General features: G+C 37.1%; 1 protein-coding gene across 12 annotated transcripts in view; it reads right to left on the reverse strand.

The window, feature by feature from the left end:
* osbp2b (oxysterol binding protein 2b) overlaps nt 1–21557 on the reverse strand; it is a 142362-nt gene that overhangs the window by 87503 nt on the left and 33302 nt on the right. For 4 of the 12 annotated variants that reach the window (XR_015490356.1, XR_015490360.1, XR_015490359.1 and 1 more), the window contains exons 2-3: nt 19066–19274; nt 17523–17564 (exon numbers count right to left, since the gene is read on the reverse strand). Coding sequence is in view for 2 of the 12 variants with exons in the window: in XM_087252258.1 (XP_087108384.1) it covers nt 17523–17564; nt 19066–19274 (251 nt within the window). In the remaining 10 variants the exon portion in view is untranslated. Of the gene's footprint in view, nt 1–7868; nt 8073–17471; nt 17565–19065; nt 19275–19484; nt 19604–21557 lie in introns of those variants that run through there. The other 8 variants (XR_015490362.1, XR_015490361.1, NM_001122748.1 and 5 more) reach the window with 5 other exon arrangements.

Below are 21557 nucleotides of genomic sequence, written 5' to 3' on the forward strand. Positions count from 1 at the left end.
TCACAAAATGTGGCGAAAATCCCACACAATGGTAATAGTTTGATTTCAGTGTTACATAGCTGTACTGCACTTCAATAATACGACTAAAGTCGGAATACTACACATCTTAATTTGATTTTGGTTTAGTTTGATCATGACTTTAGTCAGATTAAAGTACTCAAAATTCGCTGTTTATATGGTAAACTCTTAATTAGAGTATTGTCTTAATCGTATTAAAATCAGATTATTGGTGTCCATGTAAATGTACTCACTCTTACTTATGCAAAGGCATTTGTAGCTCCGCTCTCTTTTGAAAAGAGGGCTAGCATCGCAATCTCATTTGAATTTAAAGCAATCACCAAAATGTCAATTGAGTCAATGCCTATAATGGACAGTTTCAAAGAGAAAAAAATGTCTGTGTGGTATTTAGCTGAATCTTCACATACACACTCTAGGGACATCAGAAACTTATTTTACCTCCTGTAAAAAGGGGCATAATAGGTCCCCTTTGAATCACCTGTGTAAAAACGCTAATAGATAAAGCCAAAGATTATTTTTTAGTGCGTGAAGCAGCAGTTTACTGAAGAGGGATAAACTGTAAACACAACCACCAGAGACTTCATTTATTTTGAAACACCGCCGGTTTTGATCAGATGTACAGACAACTCTTCAAGTCGCTGTCTGCCGCGCGAGACAGAACCACATTTCTGTCCAAGCATGGCTGGATCCTGCTGTAATCAAAAATGGATATGGCCCAAGACGGCCCACCGCAGAGACACTATTTCATATCGCAGCCCTTTCCTTCTGCAAACATTTAATATGCCATATGCTCTGCTTCCCCGCCACAAGCACGTTCACATCAGAAAACACTGCTTGCATAAAGAGAGGGTGAGATTTCACTGTTCACACTTGTGTTTATTGGGCACAACAGATCGTTTGCTGGTTTCTGGGTTGAGCGCTTGTTGTTGGGGTTGGTTAGATTGGTCCTGTGGGGAGAGACGGAGAGACACTCAAGCCTGCCTGTCTGTGTGTCTCCAACATAAACCTCACTCTCCACGCATCGTTTACCTTTTTATGTTTATAATAACTAGCAATTAAAAATATTTGAAATGTTTTATGTATTTAAGGATTCATACTGTTTATTATTAACTAGAGATGCACCGATATGGACATTTTCAGCAATACCGATAACCGATAACTCTTTAGCTTTGGTTCCAATAGCCAATATGTTAGCCGATAAATACATTTATTAATTCTCTAATATTTCTGCATGATTGCAAAAACAAAAGGCAAACACACAAATCAAGCAACGGATTTTACTCCAAAAAAGTTTGAATTGATCTCTAAACTATTGCTTTCTATAGCCAACTTTCTTTGATATAAATAATATGTACATTTATATAAAGCAATAAATAAATCAAAATTACATAAACCAAATAAGCAAACATCAAGCGTGTGAAGTACATAATATATGGGCTGAAAGATATCAGGGCTAAATTTGTTATCAAACCGATAATAACCGAAATTAAAAATAGCAGTTTATCGGCTGATAACAATATGGACTTTGATATATCATGCATCCCTATTATTAACACGACAAGACCACATCCTTTTCCTCTCAAAGAAAGCCTGTAATATTGTTAACCAAGTAACCAACAGTAAACAAGGCATGATAGAGACAACTAATTAGTCACATGGGAGTTACATTTGCTGTGTCAGAGTTTATTTGTCAAACACACTTCCCTTTTCCCATTTTTTTTTTTTTTAAATCGGAGGGATTTTTATTTAAAATTTGGCATTTCCATCACTCATTTCTCATGCAATACTTCAAGATGTGCATTAAAGGTCCAGTGAAAGGATTTTATTTATTGTTTGACGTAGTCTCAACTGAAAACAGAAGAGGGGGGGGGGGCATTAAGTGGCTCGTCCCCTTAAAAAACAGCCAAAAGCTTTTTATTTTTCATCACATCAAGATCAAGCATAACAAATGAAAAGTAAATGAGAAATGTCTTGAAGGGGGTGGGGCATGTCAGATACTAGAGAGCATTTGATTGGTCAAGATTAAAAAAGAAAAGGTTGATCTATTTAGGCAGAAGTGATAACATGCAAGCTTTGCATACTTATAATTAGTTTTATAATTGGAATTTATATATTTTCTAATTTTGTCACTGTTTTGAAGCACAGCTAATCAACATCTTTAAACTAACAGACTGAAACTAACATCTTCAATTTTTTAATTTATTTATTTGGACTATAGACACTTTCCTAATCACTCAATGTCCTTTGGAAACATTGTGCATTTCAAATTGTTCTTCATAGAGGTGAGTGGGCTTGACAAGCCATGTGTAGAAACACTTTAGAAATACTCTTCTCTCTTGTGCACCTGACACTTTATTTAAACAACATCTTACAAGAAATTTACGATAAATGAACTACAATCATTTTGCACTACTTGTTTCAATCATAAATAACTCTTTAGTACAACATTAAGCCTTAAATACCTCTTTTACCCAATAGTCACCTTTAATACCTCTCTTGCACAATATCGTGCACAACTTTTTTCAGTCTCATATAAAAGTACTTGTATTGCCTGTGTCTTATGTGTATGGTTAGCTCGACTTGACTTTTAATTTCATAGGACTTCTATAGAAACCCAGCTAGTGACTGTTTCTGAATGGCAGAATGCTTTCTGTTTTTGCTAAAGTACTGTAATGTACTGAAGAAATTTACTTGGTTTGTTGATGAACTGCAAATTCACACTGTGCTAAAAATCTGATTTAATCTAAACACTGGAAAATATTTTTTTCTTGCAAAGAGTTAAGCTGATGTTTGAAAATATATTGTATATTGTGCAAAAAAATAACACACAATTCCAGTTTATGTCACTGTTTTCATGCAGCACAGGCTTTTTTTGAATACATAGACCTACGTTTCTGAAGATTGCGAATTACAGTACGTTGGCGGACTTGAGATGCAGAGCGGAAAACGGATTTCGAGTCTGGTGAGGAACGGTTCCAAAAAGCAGGTAAGACGAAAACAGAAGCCAAAAAATAAAATAAACAAGTAAATAACAGGGTGAAAATGTAGTAAAATCTGAAAAACTGGTAAAATCAGGCGAGGGCTTTTCTTTTTCTGGATTGCTTTTTAAAATACTGTGGTTGGGTTTAGGAAAGAGCATGGGTGGGTCAGTCTGTGCTTTTATAATACTATTGGTTGGGTTTAGGAAAGGGGGTGGAGGATTGGTCAGACAATCAGTCATTCAGTTAGTCGACAGTCAGTCAACAGCGGCCCCTAGTGGATTTACATGAGAACAGTCGGCGCGAATGGCATGCACAAGAGAAATATGTAGGTACGTAATCAGAATGAGCCTGGGTGGCATTAATTTGCATTAATTTGAGCATCATCAGACATAAACTCATCTTACATGTAGAATATTCCTCTGCTTTATTATCTTTAATATTTGTCCTGTGGCAACAACTTATCAAATAGAGCATGTTGTGTAGACATTATTAATTAAATTATATCATGTCATAAACATAAAAATTTAAACCCACAGCTTCATCTCTCTCTGCGCATTATTTTACACCAGAGATCATTCAAGACAGAAATGGTTTCTATACATAGAGCTAATAGTTAGCGTGGAGTCGCACTGATTTATGTGTGCAAGTGTGAATGTGAGAGAAACGGCGTGGGCAAGGATTTCTAGATGTCTAGACTTTTATATGTAGGAGGACTCTAGTGTTTTCTGGGTAGTCTGTAAAGGGCAGAGGCTACAGCATGAAGAGCTGAGAGATCACAGAGGACATCTGAGCCAACTGCTCGAGCATGTGGCGAGAGCAGAGGAAAAATAATACCAAACAACAAATAACTAAACAGCAAGGGAGCGGAACAGATTTAATAGCGCTGCAGTGAAGTAATGTCACGGACCATGCGACACAGAAAATGCATGGCTAGGAGAGAAAAGGCACGACAGAAAAAACTAAGAAGACGACAGTTTTCAGAAGTTTTGCTTTAGAATCTTTTGACTAGACTAACATTTAAATAAATATTTTATGTATTTGCATTTATTTGATTGATTAAAATATTTATATTGTAAATAATATTGTTATAATTTTAAATTTCTGTATTATTAGTATGTTTTAAATGTCATTTATTCTGTCTGCTGTAAATAAAAGCTGAATTTTCTGCATCATTACTCCGGTCTTCAGTGTCACATGATTTTTCAGAAATCATTCTAACATGCTGATTAACTGCTCAACAATCATGTCTCTGTCTGTGTTTTCTGCTTTATTAAATGTAAAAACACCAGAGCAGTGTTATTGTGACTGACAAAACAAGTTTAATGCATCATTTCTGAATAAAAAAGAAATAAAAATGAGGAGAAAATAGAAAAAAGGTCATTTCAAACTTTTGGATGATAATATACACTTTTAAAAAAGAAAATATTGAACAATTTAGTATTGTTTGTTAATATAAATCCTCTTCAATGTCATTCATTCATTTTCCTTTGGCTAAGTTAAGAGGTTGCCACAGAAGAATGAACAGCCAACTATTCTGGCATATGTTTTGTACAACGGATGCCTTTCCAGCCGCAACCCACGCACGCACACACACACACACACACACGCGCGCGCGCGCACACACACACACGCGCGCGCACACACACACACACACACACACACACTCACACACTCACACACACACACACACACACACACACACACACACACACACACACACACACACACTTAAACACTACGGTCAAATTAATTCAATTCACCTATAGTGCTTGACTTTGGTGGAAAAAACAGACCACCCGCAGTCCAGCCAAACTGTTTAAGCCTAGACTTGAACCAGCAACCTTCTTGCTGTGAGGTGACAGTGCTAACCACTAAGCTACCGTGCCACACTCTTCATTATTATTATTATTATTATTATTATTATACACTTTTAATAATGGTTTAACAGATTTGTATTTTGGATTATACAGAAGATTACAGGAAATATCTTTATATGTTTGTAGGACAATTTACATTTTTCTACAGTTTTTTTCCCCTAAATTAAGCTCCCATGAAATGTAAATTATGTTTTTGATTTAGTTAATAAAGGCTGTTTTTGCTTGCATCTTACTTTATGCTTTTTTCTGTAACAGAGCTCAGAGATAAAAAATAAAAAAAGTGGAGTGGCACATGCTGAATACTGCCACCACGAGAGAAGAATCATCTGTATGTTAAAGTTAATGTTTCTTAACTTGTAAGGGAAGAATTCAGAAATGGAAAAACAGAATGGAAAAACTTTTTTTTCAACATCAAATCAGCAAACGATCCCAGATTTTAATGTTATATATATATATATGATATAATATATTCATTTATTCATTCATTCATTTTCCTTTGGCTTAGTCTATGATTTATTAAAGGTCACCACAGTGGAATATATGTTTTACGTAGCGGATGTCCTCCCAGCTGCAACACAACACTGGGAAACACACACACTCATTTACACACAAACTCATAGACTAAGGCCAATTTAGTTTGTTCAGTTCATTCATAGCGCAAGTCTTTGGACTGTGAGGGAAACCAGAGTACCCGGAGGAAACCCACGCAAACTAAATAATATATTATATTATATTATATTATATTATATTATATTATATTATATTATATTATATTATATTATATTATATTATATTATATTATTCATTCAATTACTTTTTTGCTTAGTTCATTTTATAATCAGGGGTCGCCAGAGCAGAATGAACCACCAACTTATCCAGCATATGCCCTTTCAGTTGCAACCTACCACTGGGAAACACCCATACACTTCCATTCACACACATGCACTACATACAAATTTAGCTTAACCAATTCATTTACCACATGTCTTTAGACTTGTGGGGGAAACAGGAGCACCCGGAGAAAACCCACGCCAACATGGGGAGAACATGCAAACTCCAAGGCTCGAACCAGAGATCTTCTTGCAACACTACCTACTGCGCCATCGCGTCGGCCAATATAATATAATAATATAATAAAACATACAGTGCTCAGCATATATAAGTACAGCCCTTACAAATCTATTAAATTCTTACTTAATTTTTAATAGGAAGCTATATTATATTATAATATAATATAAATATAATATAATAATATTATATTTGTGCATATACATTAGATTAGTTAGTACTGAAGCCAAATGTTAAACATTTAAAAAAAAAAAATTCAAAGGGGGGCTAGGAATTCTGACTTCAACTGTGTATATATATACACACACACACACACACACACACACACACACACACACACACACACACACACACACACACACACACAACACACACACACACACACACACACACACACACACACGCGCGGTTATATATATATAAAAGAGGGGAAAATAAAACATTTAGTTGAAATTCTGTAGGTTTTAATTTATTTGCAATATTCTGCAAGCTTTTTTAATTTTTTTGTTGATTTGTTTAAATGCACCAAAATACATAGCCGATATTCACTGAGAAATGGATCAAAACATTTCTTTTCAAAATGGGGAGAACTCAATTATCCTGAACACTATATAATGAAGTATGACTGAACTCTGTTCTTGCTTCACCCCTTTTTTTCTCCTGTTAAAGAAAATACTACAAAAAAAAATGATGGAAGCATAAATAATTTTTTCTTCTAATATTTATATTTGACTTTTTCAGCTTAACCTAAATAAATAAATAGTTTTAAATGACTTTAGTTGACAGAATCAATAGTTAAGCAACAGTTACGACTGACACAAACAGACTTGTAGTAGACAACCTTGATAGATTTGCTATTTCAAAACCACCAGACAGTGGAGAGGGGAAGCAAAAAAGAAAATACAAAGAAGGAAAGAAGAAGCAGAAAATTAGGGAAAGTAAAAAAAAAAAGGGAAAACCAAAAGGAACGAAGGAAGTCCATAAAAACAAATTGTGGTAAACCCATATGAGACTGTAATGCTGGGATGAATGATTGGACGGGTGGACACATAAACAAACAGCATAAGGACATCACCAGAGCATTTCTCTACTTCCTTCTCTCATTTCTCCTCCTTTCCAGCCAGTTTTATAACCAATTACGACTGTTGTAGAAACCAGGCTGAGTGTGTATCCAAGCATACAGAGTCTCTCAACTGTTCAGTGAGTCTCCCCATGGGCTAAAACACACGCACACACACACACACACACACACACACACACACACACACACACACACACACACACACACATACACACACACACAATACACAGAGGCATAAACCAAGCAAATCCTAAAAACTAATAAACAACCACAATGCAGATCAATTCATACATAAAAAATGGAGATTAGGATGCATATGCATGTTTCATTCTCTCTCTCATAGACACACACACACACACACACAAACACACAAACTGAATGCAAATCACACTGTAATGCCCAACGGACAGACATTATAAAAGGAAGGAGCAATGGAAAGCAGGAGGAAAGATGGATGGAGGTATGAGGAAAGGAGAGAGAGAGCGAGAGATACCATCTGTCAATGTGTAGTAAATCAGGTCAGGCTGGAGTGTGTGAGATTATAAAACACACACACAGAGACATGGCACAGCGGTGAGACACACAACACACACCCACCCGCCATTTGCAAACAACACGCACACAAGAAAAACTTCCCTGTGTACAAAAAAATAATAAAACTTGCAGGCAATGACACAAAAACAATCAAAGTCTACTGAACAACAGCAGAAAATTCTTTAGGAATCTCATTTTAAAGGGCTATAATCACAAATATATCCATTACACAGTAGATATAAGAATCAACCTTGCCAAAAACAAAACAAGAAACAAACCTGAGCTCCAATTAGCTTTGCTATTACTTACACACAAGAGGAATCCTCCTCCTCCTCCTCCTCTCTGCTGGGAAAGGGATTCACTCCTCAGTTAAGAACCCAGCCAGAGTCGAGCCACAGAATGAGATAGAAAGAGAGAGAGAACGAGTGCTCGTCTATGAGCTCAACCTCATAAAAAAAGAAGAGGTCACTTGTGTCGGTTGTCTGCTCTGGTCTATACTCAGAGAAAATGAATGAGCTTACTGAGAAAGAGGAGAGGTAGAGCAACTGGGAGGGGGAGAGAGAGCAGCCAGTCAGATAGGTGGGAAATAGAGAGAGAGAATACCAGGGGAACCGTCGCCAATTAATCGCTGACACTTTGCTCAAAGAGCAGGCTTCAGCACCATGGACAGAGGAATGGAGAGCGATAATGAGCGAGCGCCAGTGAAATATGAAGGGCTAAATGAGAAAGTGTTGTTCGTGTGTCGGACGTGCTGCGGTGGTGTGAAATGATGACAGGGAAGTGAGCCGCTGCTTTTCTTGCTCTGTGATGTGGCCGCTGAGGAATGCTGGGTAATGAGTGGACATACCAGAACTGATCATTCGGCTACACTTTTTCTGAGCGTGACAGAAGGAAAGCTGAAACAGCACACACGTGTCCACATTCCTTCATTAGACTTTAAACAAGCCCAATGTCATGCTGGTAAATGGCCGTTAGTGGAAACAGGAGGAGAGCACTAGAAAGAATGAAAACAGACGCTGACTAAAAACAAAGGTGAACTGAAATGAACTAAATTTAGTTAGTTTGCTCCATTATAGTCCATTTCCACTAAGTGGTACGGTACAGTACGGGTCACCTTTATCAGGTTTGTATTTCCACTGCCTGAAAAGGTACCAATGGTAACAATGGTGTATGGCAGAAAGTTTCAGTCGACGTCAATCTCGCTCGAGAAACTATCACTGTAAAGCTGTATGGGTCATTTTATATATCGTATGAGAAGCACTTCTCACAACACAGATGCTTTATACACACAAATACTTGTGTATTAATGGTTATTACTAACCTTTCCATGAACATGATTTGTTTATAACGGGAGATCAATGATGCGAAATAGCCTACTGGAACGTCTGTGTTATTATTTAAAGAAATTAAATGCAACATATATGAACACATACAGCCCCTCACAGTCACAATCACATTACCAATTACAGAAAAACTACACACAGCATACATTTAGCCCTTATAAGAGCACATGTAACCTCTTGTTAGAAAGTAACGCTGTCATTCGAGTTCATAATAGTACAAAAGGTGATGATAATAGTTAAACATGGCAGTTTGATCATGTTTTAGCTTGCTGAAAGAATCATTTGATCCTGTTTTTTTCGCGCTTCACTCTGGCGTTTGTTCGTTTCTGAAAAGATCGGACCTCGAGAAAGTGAAACCACTTGCTCTTAGACTGTTTTGTAAGCAACTACGGGGCACAGCGTAGATTTTGCTCTTTTTCTTGGCTTTGTGGCTGTTCATCAAGATGACGAAGGTTTGTTTAAGATCCAGTCAACCATGACTCTTTATTATAAGTATATATTATTTCAGTGTAATGTCTCGGCTGTGTTTTTAAAAATGGCGCTTCTTTTATTTTCATTCTCCTAGCTTGTGCATGAGTGAGTGACGTATCCCTCTAAACCAATAGCATTCAGCTGTGCGTCTTGCTCCGCCTTTTGGTACTCTTTAGCTGTGCTAGGTACTGTGGCTCGTTTCCACTAAGTGGTATGGTATGGTTTAGTACGCTTTTATGGCAGCTTCTACTATCAAAAGGTACCAAAAAGCGAACCGTACCATCCCACTTTTTGGCTACCTAGCAAGGAACCGCTTGTCTATATTTGAAATAACGAACTTCTTGAGCGGATGACAATAACGTGCATAATTATTGAAGTGCTTCTGACATCAGACCTTTTTAGATATGGACAAAGTGAACTTAAAACATGAACAAACTGCCATGTTTAACTATTATCATTACCTTTTGGACTATTATAAACTCGAAATGACAGAAATAATTTTAACAAGAGGTTACATGTGCTGTTGAAGATTAAAGACAGGGCGCCGCTAGGGGGGGAAAAATTAGGACAATTCTAAGGTCCCATACAATTAGGCGGGCCCCAGAGACATTATCAAGGGCCCGCGCCAAAGTAGAAGTTACTATGGGCTATATGTTGCATGTTGTTTTTTAACCCAAGAAAGGACTAAATGTATGCTGTGTGTAGTTAGAACATATCAGAGACTGTAAGCGTCTGTATTTGCTCATATATGTTATTATTTATTTTTTATTTCATATAAATGCAGACGTTACAGTAGGCTATTTTTATCATTGATTTGCAGTTATAATCAAATCCTGTTCATAGAAAGATTAGTAATGAACATTTATATGCAAGTATTTATGTGTATAAAGCATCGGTTTTCGTGAGAAGTGCTTCTTATATGAAGTGTGAACGACCCGTACAGCTTTACTTTGACATTTCCTCAAGGTAAAATTATGTTGACTGAAACTTTCTGTCAGACATCACGCCCAACATTGGTACCCTTTTGGCAGTGAAACACAAGCCTGATAAAGGTGACCTGTACCACTTGACAGTGGAAACAGCCATAAACGAGTACCGAACCGTGTGTACCACTCAGTGAAAACGGGCCATTTGACAGTGGAAACGGCTGTAAAAGCATACCGAACCATACCATACCATACCACGCAGTGGAAATATTCCATATCATCCATATAAATGTTGTGTATTTATGCAATCATGTTTCCTTGCATGAATTGGCCATTGTGAATAGTGTGTGTGTAAATAGGAGAGTGTATGGGTGTTTCCCACTACTGAATTGCGGCTGAAAGGGCATTCGCTGCATAAGACATATGCTGGAATAGTCAGTAGTTCATTTTACTGTGGGGACCTCTTATAAATAGGAAAATGAATGAATGAATGCCTCTGGCTTGTATGTTCCACAGAGTTTTTTAAGGTGCTGGTTTAAAGCATGTCTATACGCAGCTGCTAAGGTGTTCTAGATGATTCATAGCAGTTATTTGTGGGGTTTTGACTGGTTGCTAAGCACTTTCTGACTGACCAAAGCACATTAAAGCATATAATTCTTGTAGTCAATATTTGAAGTGGATCATCATCTTTCCTCCAAATTCTAAAAGATGTTCTTGATCCACTTCAATTTTTAATTCAAAGGTAGTTACTGTATTAAGGAAAGGGCAAGTCTGGACTTCCTTGAAATGTCTTCTTTTTTGTTCAACATAGAAACTCAGACAAAGGTAAAAGATGACAGAATTTGGATTTGGAACTTTTTAAGCAGTCACACAGTCTAAAGGCATCATTCATATCAATAGCAAGGCAGCGGAGCTCTGTGATCAGTATGGGATGCATGCTAACTAAAAAACAAACAAACACTATTTAAACATACATATAATATATAATATTATAGATATAATTTATAATAGAGTATAATATAATGTATAATAGAGAAGGGCACACTTCTAGTTCGAGAAGGTTTTTAAGTGTGCTTAAACTGCGCAGGACAGTGGCCCTCCAGAACCAGAACTGCCCATCCCTGGTCTTCTAGTTCTGCTGTCAGGAGTGTGGTCAGGGGTGGTCTGCCACCTGCTGGTTCACTGATCACATCACATATTTCCAGCATGAAGAAGGTGATGAACAAATTTCGAGGTGGTACTTTATTAATCCAGCAGACGCTTGTTTTCTTAGATTTAAACTATATATTGATCATATGTGATTTATAGAGATCAAACCTCATGACCTTGGTGATCAGTATTTAAGTATATTCAGGCTCTCATTGCAAAATACTATCACCATGACACCCACTCCCACCTTCCTTACAAACCAGACACTGGAGCCCAGGGATCAGCCGCTGTGAGAGTGACGCAGAAAGAGCTGGGTCTGCAGTTACATGCACACAGACACTGGCAGACAGGTAGAGATGCTGATAAAAATACTGATGTAAAAATAGACACTGTTATGAGCAGGGCTTTTAGAGCTCGCAATGTTAATGTGAAAGCTTGAGATCAATGACTTGAGCCTGACCCACTTCTTCGTCTCTCCCTTTACACTCTTCAGGAGATCACATTCTGACATCACCATCTTCCTGCACAGCTCAGGCTGATGAAGATTTTCCACTTAACCCACTCTATAGAACCCTATCCACATTTGAGTCAAACATATCTGTGGCTGTGAGATGTGTTATTATAGTATTTTTTCCCTTCGTATTTTATCTTTGTTCCCTATATTCATTTATGAATACTAATATCATATTAAGATAAATGTGGCGCTTTCATACACCCGGCGCAAAAAAAAGCGCAAGGTGTGTTTGGCGTGATTTGTTGCTATTTTCAGACCAGTGCAACCCTAATTTTTACGTTTTGCACCACATTGTTTAAAAAGCAAATCCATTTGTGCCGCTTACTGTCATGGTGCATCGTTGGCATTTGGCTATTTTGAAGGACTGAAATAAAGTGTGCCATTTACCAACTAAAAGACAGCAATTTAACTTTTGAAAATCATGTCTCCCATGTCACAAAAACTGTCTTCTTTTTCCTGAGAAATATTGCTAAGTTTTGAAGTATGCTATCCATTTCGGATGCAGAAAAGTTAGTCCAAGGTTTTATGACTTCTAGGCTGGATTACTGTAATCCTCTGTTTGCTGGCTGCCCAGCATCCTTTATTTACTTTATTAACATTTATTAGTTCTTACCAGGTCTAGAAAATATGATCATATCACCCCAATTTTATCCTCCTTACACTGGCTGCCTATTAAGTTTCGTAGTGATTTTAAAATATTGCTTCTTACCTATAAAGCTTTAAATAATCTAGCTCCTGTTTATCTAACCAAACTCCTGTCTCACTATAATCCAACCCGCTATTTAAGATCTCCAAACTCAGGGCTTTTGGTAGTACCTAGAATAGCAAAGTTGAGTAAAGGGGGTCGAGCCTTCTCATTTATGGCTCTGGAATAGCCTTCCTGATAATGTCCGAGGCTCAGACACACTCTCACAGCATACACTCAGGGCACCACTTAGCAGTATGATACATGTATGTGCCCCATGCAGATTTTTGCATGTCGTTAATATACACTATGAACAGCAACTACGCTAATTATTTATTCTTTATTATGCAGCGCCACTGATTCAATTCAAGACCAGCGACGAGATGATCCCAAGGTTTCCATAATCCTGGACCAGGCCGTATCCTGAGCAGCTACTGTGGCGGTCATGGAGGAGTGGAGAGCATAAGACTGATTCCTGTGATGCTCCAGGGACAGACGAGTCTTCGCTGAAGTTCAGCATTGGCATAAAGCTGGCATAAAGTCCAGCACAGATCACGTTAGTTATGCGCCTATGCAGGTTCAAACGCTTACACATTGCTTAATACACACAGGATGTACGGCAATACACAAATGTTTTTACATAATTAAAAAATGAAGGATTTACAAAATATAAAAACCACTGCCTGCATGCTTTCTTCATGCCTCCATGCCTTTTCCAGTTCATGCATGACAATTTGCTTTTTTGTAATGTTATTATTAGTAGTAGTATTTATTATATGCATATTTATATTTGTTTTAATAAAAACTAGTTTAGATTTTTTTCATGTGACATAAGAACGGGACATGCATTTGGATATAACTCCGTTTTTTGACCACACTTTTATTTTTGTTCATTTATTGTTCATTTATTTGTTTGCTGGAAATTAGAACTGAATTTAGAAATAAAATGTAGGCTAATGGATGTCTTCAGTGGAGTGCGTACAACACCATTTCCTTATCCATGAATCTAAAGGAGTAAAGAGTTAAAGTAAAGTAAAGAGAAAGAAAAGAGGCCGAATAGAGGAGGCTCATTCTTTATCCTCGCGCTGCAGGTCTGTATAGCTGTTTTTTACACTAGTGAAGTGACATGCGCTTTAGACTTTGCAGCTAGATCATAAAAATAGAGCACATGATTTTCAAAATAGTATCTCCGATTTATAAACTGTGTTCCTCATTAGGATTTAAAATTTCCCCAAATAATAAAAAATACTGCTATACTGCACTTTAGGGGACATTTGGTCATTAAAATGTAGGGAATACCAGGTACACACACACACACACACACACACACACACACACACACACACACACACACACACACTGATCAAACCAGTGTGAACTACATCATTACCAATCTGTCTGTCATGTCAATATGCTGACAAATAAATCATTCATACAAATACCGTTCACAGAATACACAGAATGCTAGAGCAGCTCCACAAAAATAGGAGGCCTGAGTTTGTTTGTGTGTGAGAGGAAAGAGTGGGCAGCGTCTGGAATGGAATGAAGAGAGGAGGCTGGAGCACTGCCAGTGTTTCACATGGACGACAGTCTGACATACAAGAGAGATTAAAGACAGAAATAAAAAAGAGCTCTGTTGTCATGTGAGTGCTGGCGAGGTTCTCATGAGAACTCAAATCACGTGCCAAAATGAGCACTCCTGCCCCCCTGTGGAGAACACATTAAAAGCAGCAGATCACCCCCACCACCACCACTTTATGTCCCTTAGAAGATGAAAATTATTGTACAACTCAATGTCAACTGGTAAAAATAAATAAATAATCAATAAATAATGAATTAATTTTATATATATATATATATATATATATATATATATATATATATATATATATATATATATCATATAACATTTATTACCACTTTAAACAACAAAACTAAAGAAAAAATAAGCAAACCTGCTATGCATATGCATTGAGATCCGCCACAAAAATAATGGTCCACTTTTATCATCTGTAATTATGCACTGTGTGTCTTCAATACGGACTGACAATAGTTTTTAATGTCAAAAAGGGTTATAAACACCAAGAATAACTGAAAAAATAACTGCAAGAAAAGTTAATAAAACCTTTATGATTATAAAAACAGGATAATATTTGCATTGAGATCTTTGCATCTGCAGCATTGATTACATAAAGCACAAGTTCTACCCAAAATTAGAAGCCATCTGCTTCAGGAGCTCACAGAGAAATGACAGCTGTGTGTGTCACAGGTCTCAAATATAGGACGGCTCTGTAACATGGCAAACGTGTTGACCTAAACTGACCCCAAGTACTGCCAAAGAACCAACGGGCAAACACACAGAGTGATTTTGACAGCCTTTAAGATAACATTTGGAGCTCGACTTTTTGAATTGGTCTTTTAATACCTTTATACACATTTGATTACACTTTTATTTGTGTAATGTTGTGGATTGAGATTTGTAAAGACCTGCAAGGTTAAAAAAGATAAAGTCCACTGCAAAGGAAGTTGTTCTTTGTCAATAGGAGCTGTTCCTCAAATATATCCTTCCATGTCACAATATCCTGAATTTAAATAATTCTGCCTAAAGCATCCTGATGGGGGAAAGTTTGGCTGATTGTCTTGGTGTAATAATCAGGCTGATTTTGATCTAATTTCTCCCCTTCGGACTGTCCTAGGTAATGTCCTGATTATCTTGTTGATTCTAAGTGAAGTTTCACAAACTAATTTCTAGAGGAGCATGTGATATAATTGATCGCAGCTTGTCTCCCATCAGTAATCATTAGAAGCCAATCGGATAAATACAAACTCACTATAAATAGCCCATCTAGTATAACTCCTTTTACTTTTTTTTTTTTTTTGAAGAATCCTCCCATCCACCCCATCTCCCCCTCTTCCTCCTTTAAAAGGGGGAGTTCTCGAAAACTACCTGATCTTGTACCCCCTTATAGGCTCATCGACCAGGCAGGAGCCCTGGGCTCAATTATCTCCAAGCTCAGGGTTCTGTCCTGGGACAGCATATCTAACATGCTAATGTTATTAATATCTAAGTGCGAACTCTTGAAAGATTATTATGAGATTTTCCTGGTATGTGCGGTGTGCTAAGATTGACTTGATCTGCTCATAAATAAGTCGGAACATTACAATCACAAATCATAATTATTCAACATGTTGAATGGATTGCGATCAGAACACATCCAATCATGATGTGTGAGGGGAAGAACAAATGTGTATGTGTATATCACATAAAACAAAACAATATCCAATCAGAACGCAAGCTGACAAAAAGATGGAAGCATAACAACTGTCATGATGCAGCAACAAGTGAACTGGATTTGGACAGCAGAGATAGAGGATCAGCTTGTTGATTTGTGGCAACAGTAGGAATAAATTTTACCTGACAGCATGTTTATTCTTAAATTTTGAGGTTATGCGAGATTTTCTGTCTTCAAATTAAAATCCATAGGTGTGCGGTCTTTGTCACATCACAGAACACCACTTATTTAAGAGCAAAACTGTGAAGTCTAGAAGTGTTTTGTCATTATGTTTATAGTCTATAATCTTTTGAAAATGTCTTAAGATTTAAACGATTTTTAGAGTGTACCCAGGTGAAGGGGTGAAGAGATGGGCTATATCCAAAATTGCATAATACTCAGTAAGTACTGCATTTGAATTTAATTTTACTACTCAACTGTTAGAAAAGTAAGTTCTATACAGTATGAATTTGAGCTGTATGAATGGAACTCGGACGTACTATATTCGTCATGACCTTGTGACTTACCCACGTCAAACTTCTCTATCAAAATTAAAAGAGAGTGAATAGAATATACTGCTACATTTGCACCGACTGTAATAATGTGTGATCTGATTCTAAATAAGATTCTCAGAATAATTTCATTCGTATCTTAATATTTAGATTTGCACTTGAGGTTTTTGATTAACGAATGCTGTCATCAAACTGTTTATATCCATACCTCAAGAGTAAATGTAGCTGGAATCGTGCAGTGCATGTAAACAAGATCGGAAGCCAACAATGGAATCCAAAATTCTGAATAGTGCTGTTATATAAACATAAGCCATAAAATCATGCTCCATGCAGTCCTCAAAACCAAAGGCACCATCTAGCCTGGTAAAGCATTCAATTAATGATACTTTTAAACAGATTTATGTTTTGATTAAAGGCCAAAGGTTAATACCACCCGTTCATGTTCAAGGGATAGAAATATTTGAGTTGTCTGAAGCCAAGCAGTGACCCACATCAGAGAGAGCAAACAAAAAACAAACCCTGCAAAACAACATCTCTGACCCAGTGCAGTCCAAATGCAATCATTCCAGGGCTCAACAATAGAGGATTGCCTGAACAACAGCATGATGCTTTGATACCAGCTGACAGAGCTGTCTATTGTCTCATGAGGCCTGTGTTGGATTCTCACTAAGACTTGCATACAAACTCTTTAAAATTTCATAGTACGTTGTCAGTAATACATGATACATTTTGTGAGAGCATCCATGAATTCATAACTGTCAGAGATACATTATAGATGTTTAAGTACCAGCTCTTTTTGAGTAAATATTTTTTAATAATATATTTTTATATTGAATTAATTAAAATTTCTGATGATATGTTTTTGACTGAGTTTGTAATAGACATTATGACATAAAAACTGTAAACAAAACTTAAAATATGTATTTATTTATTTATTAATTATTCATAAAGTCATTATTCTCCAAAAAAAAAGAGAATGTCCTCGTTGTTGAGCCCTACATTTTCTTGCAAACACCTTGTATTTACTCTGAATTACACACCAACCCTCCAAACATGATGCAAATCCTCTGTAAGAATCCCAGTCACCTTACCAGACTGATAACAGTGTGTTAGCGAGGCTGTGTGGCCATTGTCTAAAAGCACAAACATTTCCCATTTAAAACCATTATGCTGCAAACATTTTCAACCACATGAAAATATGCCACATTGTAAAAATGCCTGAGTGTCATGAGGTGCTTTGAAAAGCACATTTTATTATGAGTTATGACATACTTATTTATTCCAAGAATGTTCAATCAAATAAACAGTAGAGACTATGACAGGTGTGATTAAACTATAGATGATTTATTACAATCACAATATTCAATTTAAAATCCCCATGAACTGTAAGTTGCTGACTATTACACTCATCGGCCACTTTATTAGGTACACCTTACTTGCTTACATGCTTTCATGTTGTTGATGCCAAATTCTGACCCTACCATCTGAATGTCGCAGCAGAAATCGAGACTCATCAGACCAGGCCGTATTTTTCCAATCTTCTATTATCCAATTATGGTGAGCCTTTGCAAATTGTAGCTGCAGTTTCCTGTTTTTAGGTGATAAGAGCAGCATTCATTGTGGTCTTCTGCTACTGCAGCTCATCCGCCTCAAGGTTGGATGTGTTGTGCATTCAAAGATCTGAGCTTCTGCATACCTCAGTTGTAACGAGTGGTTATTTGGGTACTGTTGCCTTGCTATCAGCTCAAACCAGTCTGGTCATACTCCTCTGACCTCTGGCATCAGCAAGACATTTGCACCCACAGAACTGCCGCTCACTGGATATTTTCTCTTTTTCAGATCCTTTTCTGTAAACCCTAGAGATGATTGTGCGTGAAAATCCCAGTTGATCAGCAGTTTCTGAAATACTATAATAATAGTATTATAAATATAAAAATAATATATAATATATAAATAATATAAAATAATTATTAAAAATATAATAATATTTGAACTGCAGCAGATCGTCTTGACCATGTCTACATGCCTATATGCATAAAGTTGCTGCCATGTGATGTGGTTAGAAATTTGCGTTAACAAGCAGTTGGACAGGTGTACCTAATAAAGTGGGCGGTCAGTGTATTTCAGTATGCTGATGCATTTACAACTGAAATGGAATATTGCGTAGGCTTTCTTTCTGCATCATTCCCTCATAGCAAACTAAAGGTAAGCGGGGTGTGGTTAAGAATGTTGTGGCTGAAGCCGTCAAACTAACATCAACAAATAAGCACCGCAACTCCAAACATGGACGAAAATTTTTTGACTTTGATTGAAGATTACTAAAACAATTGTGGATTAACTTGTGTCAAACTCCGCTGCAGCTCTGCACAGTTTAACTTAACTCTAACTAAACACACCTGATCAAACTAATTAAGTCATCGCACAGTTGAAGCAGGGTTGGAACTAAACTATGCAGGGCTGCGGCCTTCTTAAAACCAGAGTTTGACACCCCTGACATAAAGAATAACAATGTGTGGTAGCAAAATTAACAATGTACATTTTGATTTCTCACCGACTTTAAACTTCCAAAGTAACTTTTGCTTAATTGAAATAATACATTTTATCAGAAAATACAAATCTCAAAACTGGTCTTACCGGACTGATCATTCATCATGCGGATGGCTTTTGCCTTGGCCAGCTCCAGCGCTGTGACCCATCTCTGCCTTTCCACCTCTGTGCTGGCTTTCAGATGGTAAGTGCGCCCTCCACTGCTCAGAACAATATTGCAGGCATCTTCGGTGTCGATGTGCGCTGTGGCAAGGTTGATAGTGCCGCGACACGTATGGGCCATCTCTGCCTGCGTCCTGCCATGATCAACAGAAAAAAAAGAAACAAAAACAAAACATGAGGGGCACACAGGAAATGAGAAGGAGGTGTTAATACATGATGAAATAATGACAACATGGGAAAGAAAACAAAAATCAAATAATAAGAAGGAGAAAAAAAGAGAAAGTGGTTAAAATGATATATTTCATTAACAATAATTTCCAGTTTTACAAAAGATGTCAAAATACCTTAAATGTAGGTTAGCTTGTGAATGAATGAGGTAAATCAACATTGATCTGTCATGTGTAAGAGACAGAAACCGTGAGCACCTGCGAGCGTTACATTACTACAAAAGCTGCAAACTGAGTGGACAGAGAATGGAGTTTGACATGGCTATTGTGTGTCAGCTGACCAAACAACAACACTCAAACAATCCAGCCAGTGTCAGTCAGAGAGAGAGAACAGTGTGATCTAAACCCTGACAGAGACCAGACAACAGCAAAGCAAACTACTGAGGCCTATCCTAATGGAAACACAGCACACCTTAAGCAAGAAAAAGAGTTTATTTCTTTATGCATTCTTGTCTACAATACCACCAGTGGTGAAAAGAGTACTGAAAAATCATACCTAGGTAAAAGAGCCATTACTAACCTAAAAATGTAGTGCAAGTAAAGGTATTTGTTGTAAATATTACTCAAAGTATGAGTAAAAAGTAGCCCATTCAAAAGTAAGAGTAATGAGTAGTGAGTATTGCTCTGTCAAAAGCTGATGCATTTATATGTTATTTGTGGATATGTGTAAACATAACATTCTGTAGAGCATTTAATTATTGGTCAGAAGGCACACAACATCATAAGACATTAATATTAGGTTAGATTTAGGTTTTGATGTCAGGTGACCAAAATTCAATGTCTAGCCAGCTTCTAAGGACAATGTTATTTTGTCAAATGATGTACACCCAGCTAGCAAAATTCATGTGGCTCAAATCCGGCCCACACCAGACACTAACATCCGGCCCACATACAACATGGAATGATGGCACTTGGGCAGTCCACTCCTGTTTGCCAGATCTGGGCCACAGTTAAGCCATAGCAAAATCACATATCAGTCAGAATTCAACCACATGAACCAGAACCGACCCTATTCTGGGCCACAGATTGCTTTTATTCTGGCCCAGATCCGGCCCACACCAGACACTTACTTCTAGACCACATACTGAATTGAATGATGGCTCTAGGGCAGTCCGCTCCTGTTTTTCAGATCTGGGCCACAAATAAGCCAAAGCAAAACCACGTATTAGTCAGAATTCAACCAAATGAACCAGAACTGACCCTATTCTGGGCCACAATTTGCCTTTATTCTGCCCTAGATCTGGCCCACACCTTACACTTGCTGAGTGTGGCAAAGTACAACAATCCCAGCATGCATTGCAGTATGAATTGATTCTATAGATGCAGTTTTCATTATTTGCTTTTGATTTTGCTGTTTATGTTGACGTTGTTGATTTTGTCACTTTTAGTATCCTGTTTGTCATGTTTGTTCATTTTGTTAATTGTCACCATTGTTGAGGTTCATTTGCTTATTATTGATGTCTCTTGAAGTTGAACCATAACATTTTTTTTAGCTTATAAACCTTCATAATTCTGTGGCATTTGCAAGCATGTTATTAATTTACTTACTTTAAGGAAAGCAGTGGCGTAAAATAACCCAAGTAAGGGAAGGGAAAAGGAACAATACAATTTTTTTTAAACTACTTAGTAAATTACAATTTCTGAGAAAAACTATTCAGTTACAGTAATTTGAGTATTTGTAATTTGTTACTTTACACCACTGAACTCAGAAAGGCTTCATAAGTGTCTCTATATCAAGGGTGGCCAACCGTGTTCCTGGAGAGCCACCTTCCTGCAGATTTCAGTTGCTACCCATATCAAACACACCTGAACCAATTAATTAGGATCTGAACACCACGTGATAATTAAAGGCAGGTGTGTTTCATATGGGTTGCAACTGAAATCTGCAGGAAGGTGGCTCTCCAGGAACAGAGTTGGCCACCCCTGCTCTATATGATCATTAGAAGACCAATTAGCAAACAGATTTCCACTTTAAGAATATCAACATAAATAGGCATTCTGATTACAATAATAATTTCCTTCTTTCTTTAAACATTTTATTAAATACTTGTGTAAAATGGTATAGTTGACAAATAAGAGTCGGTGGATTTGAAATGGCAAACATTGCTTGTCATCTTTCTTGATAAATATGAGCTTATCTATATTACATGTTTTAAAATTTAGTAAAAGGAGTGCTGGACAGAGTAATCA

Source organism: Danio rerio, chromosome 5 (assembly GCF_052040795.2).
Source record: "Danio rerio strain M-AB ecotype USA chromosome 5, GRCz13ab, whole genome shotgun sequence".
Taxonomy (NCBI): domain Eukaryota; kingdom Metazoa; phylum Chordata; class Actinopteri; order Cypriniformes; family Danionidae; genus Danio; species Danio rerio.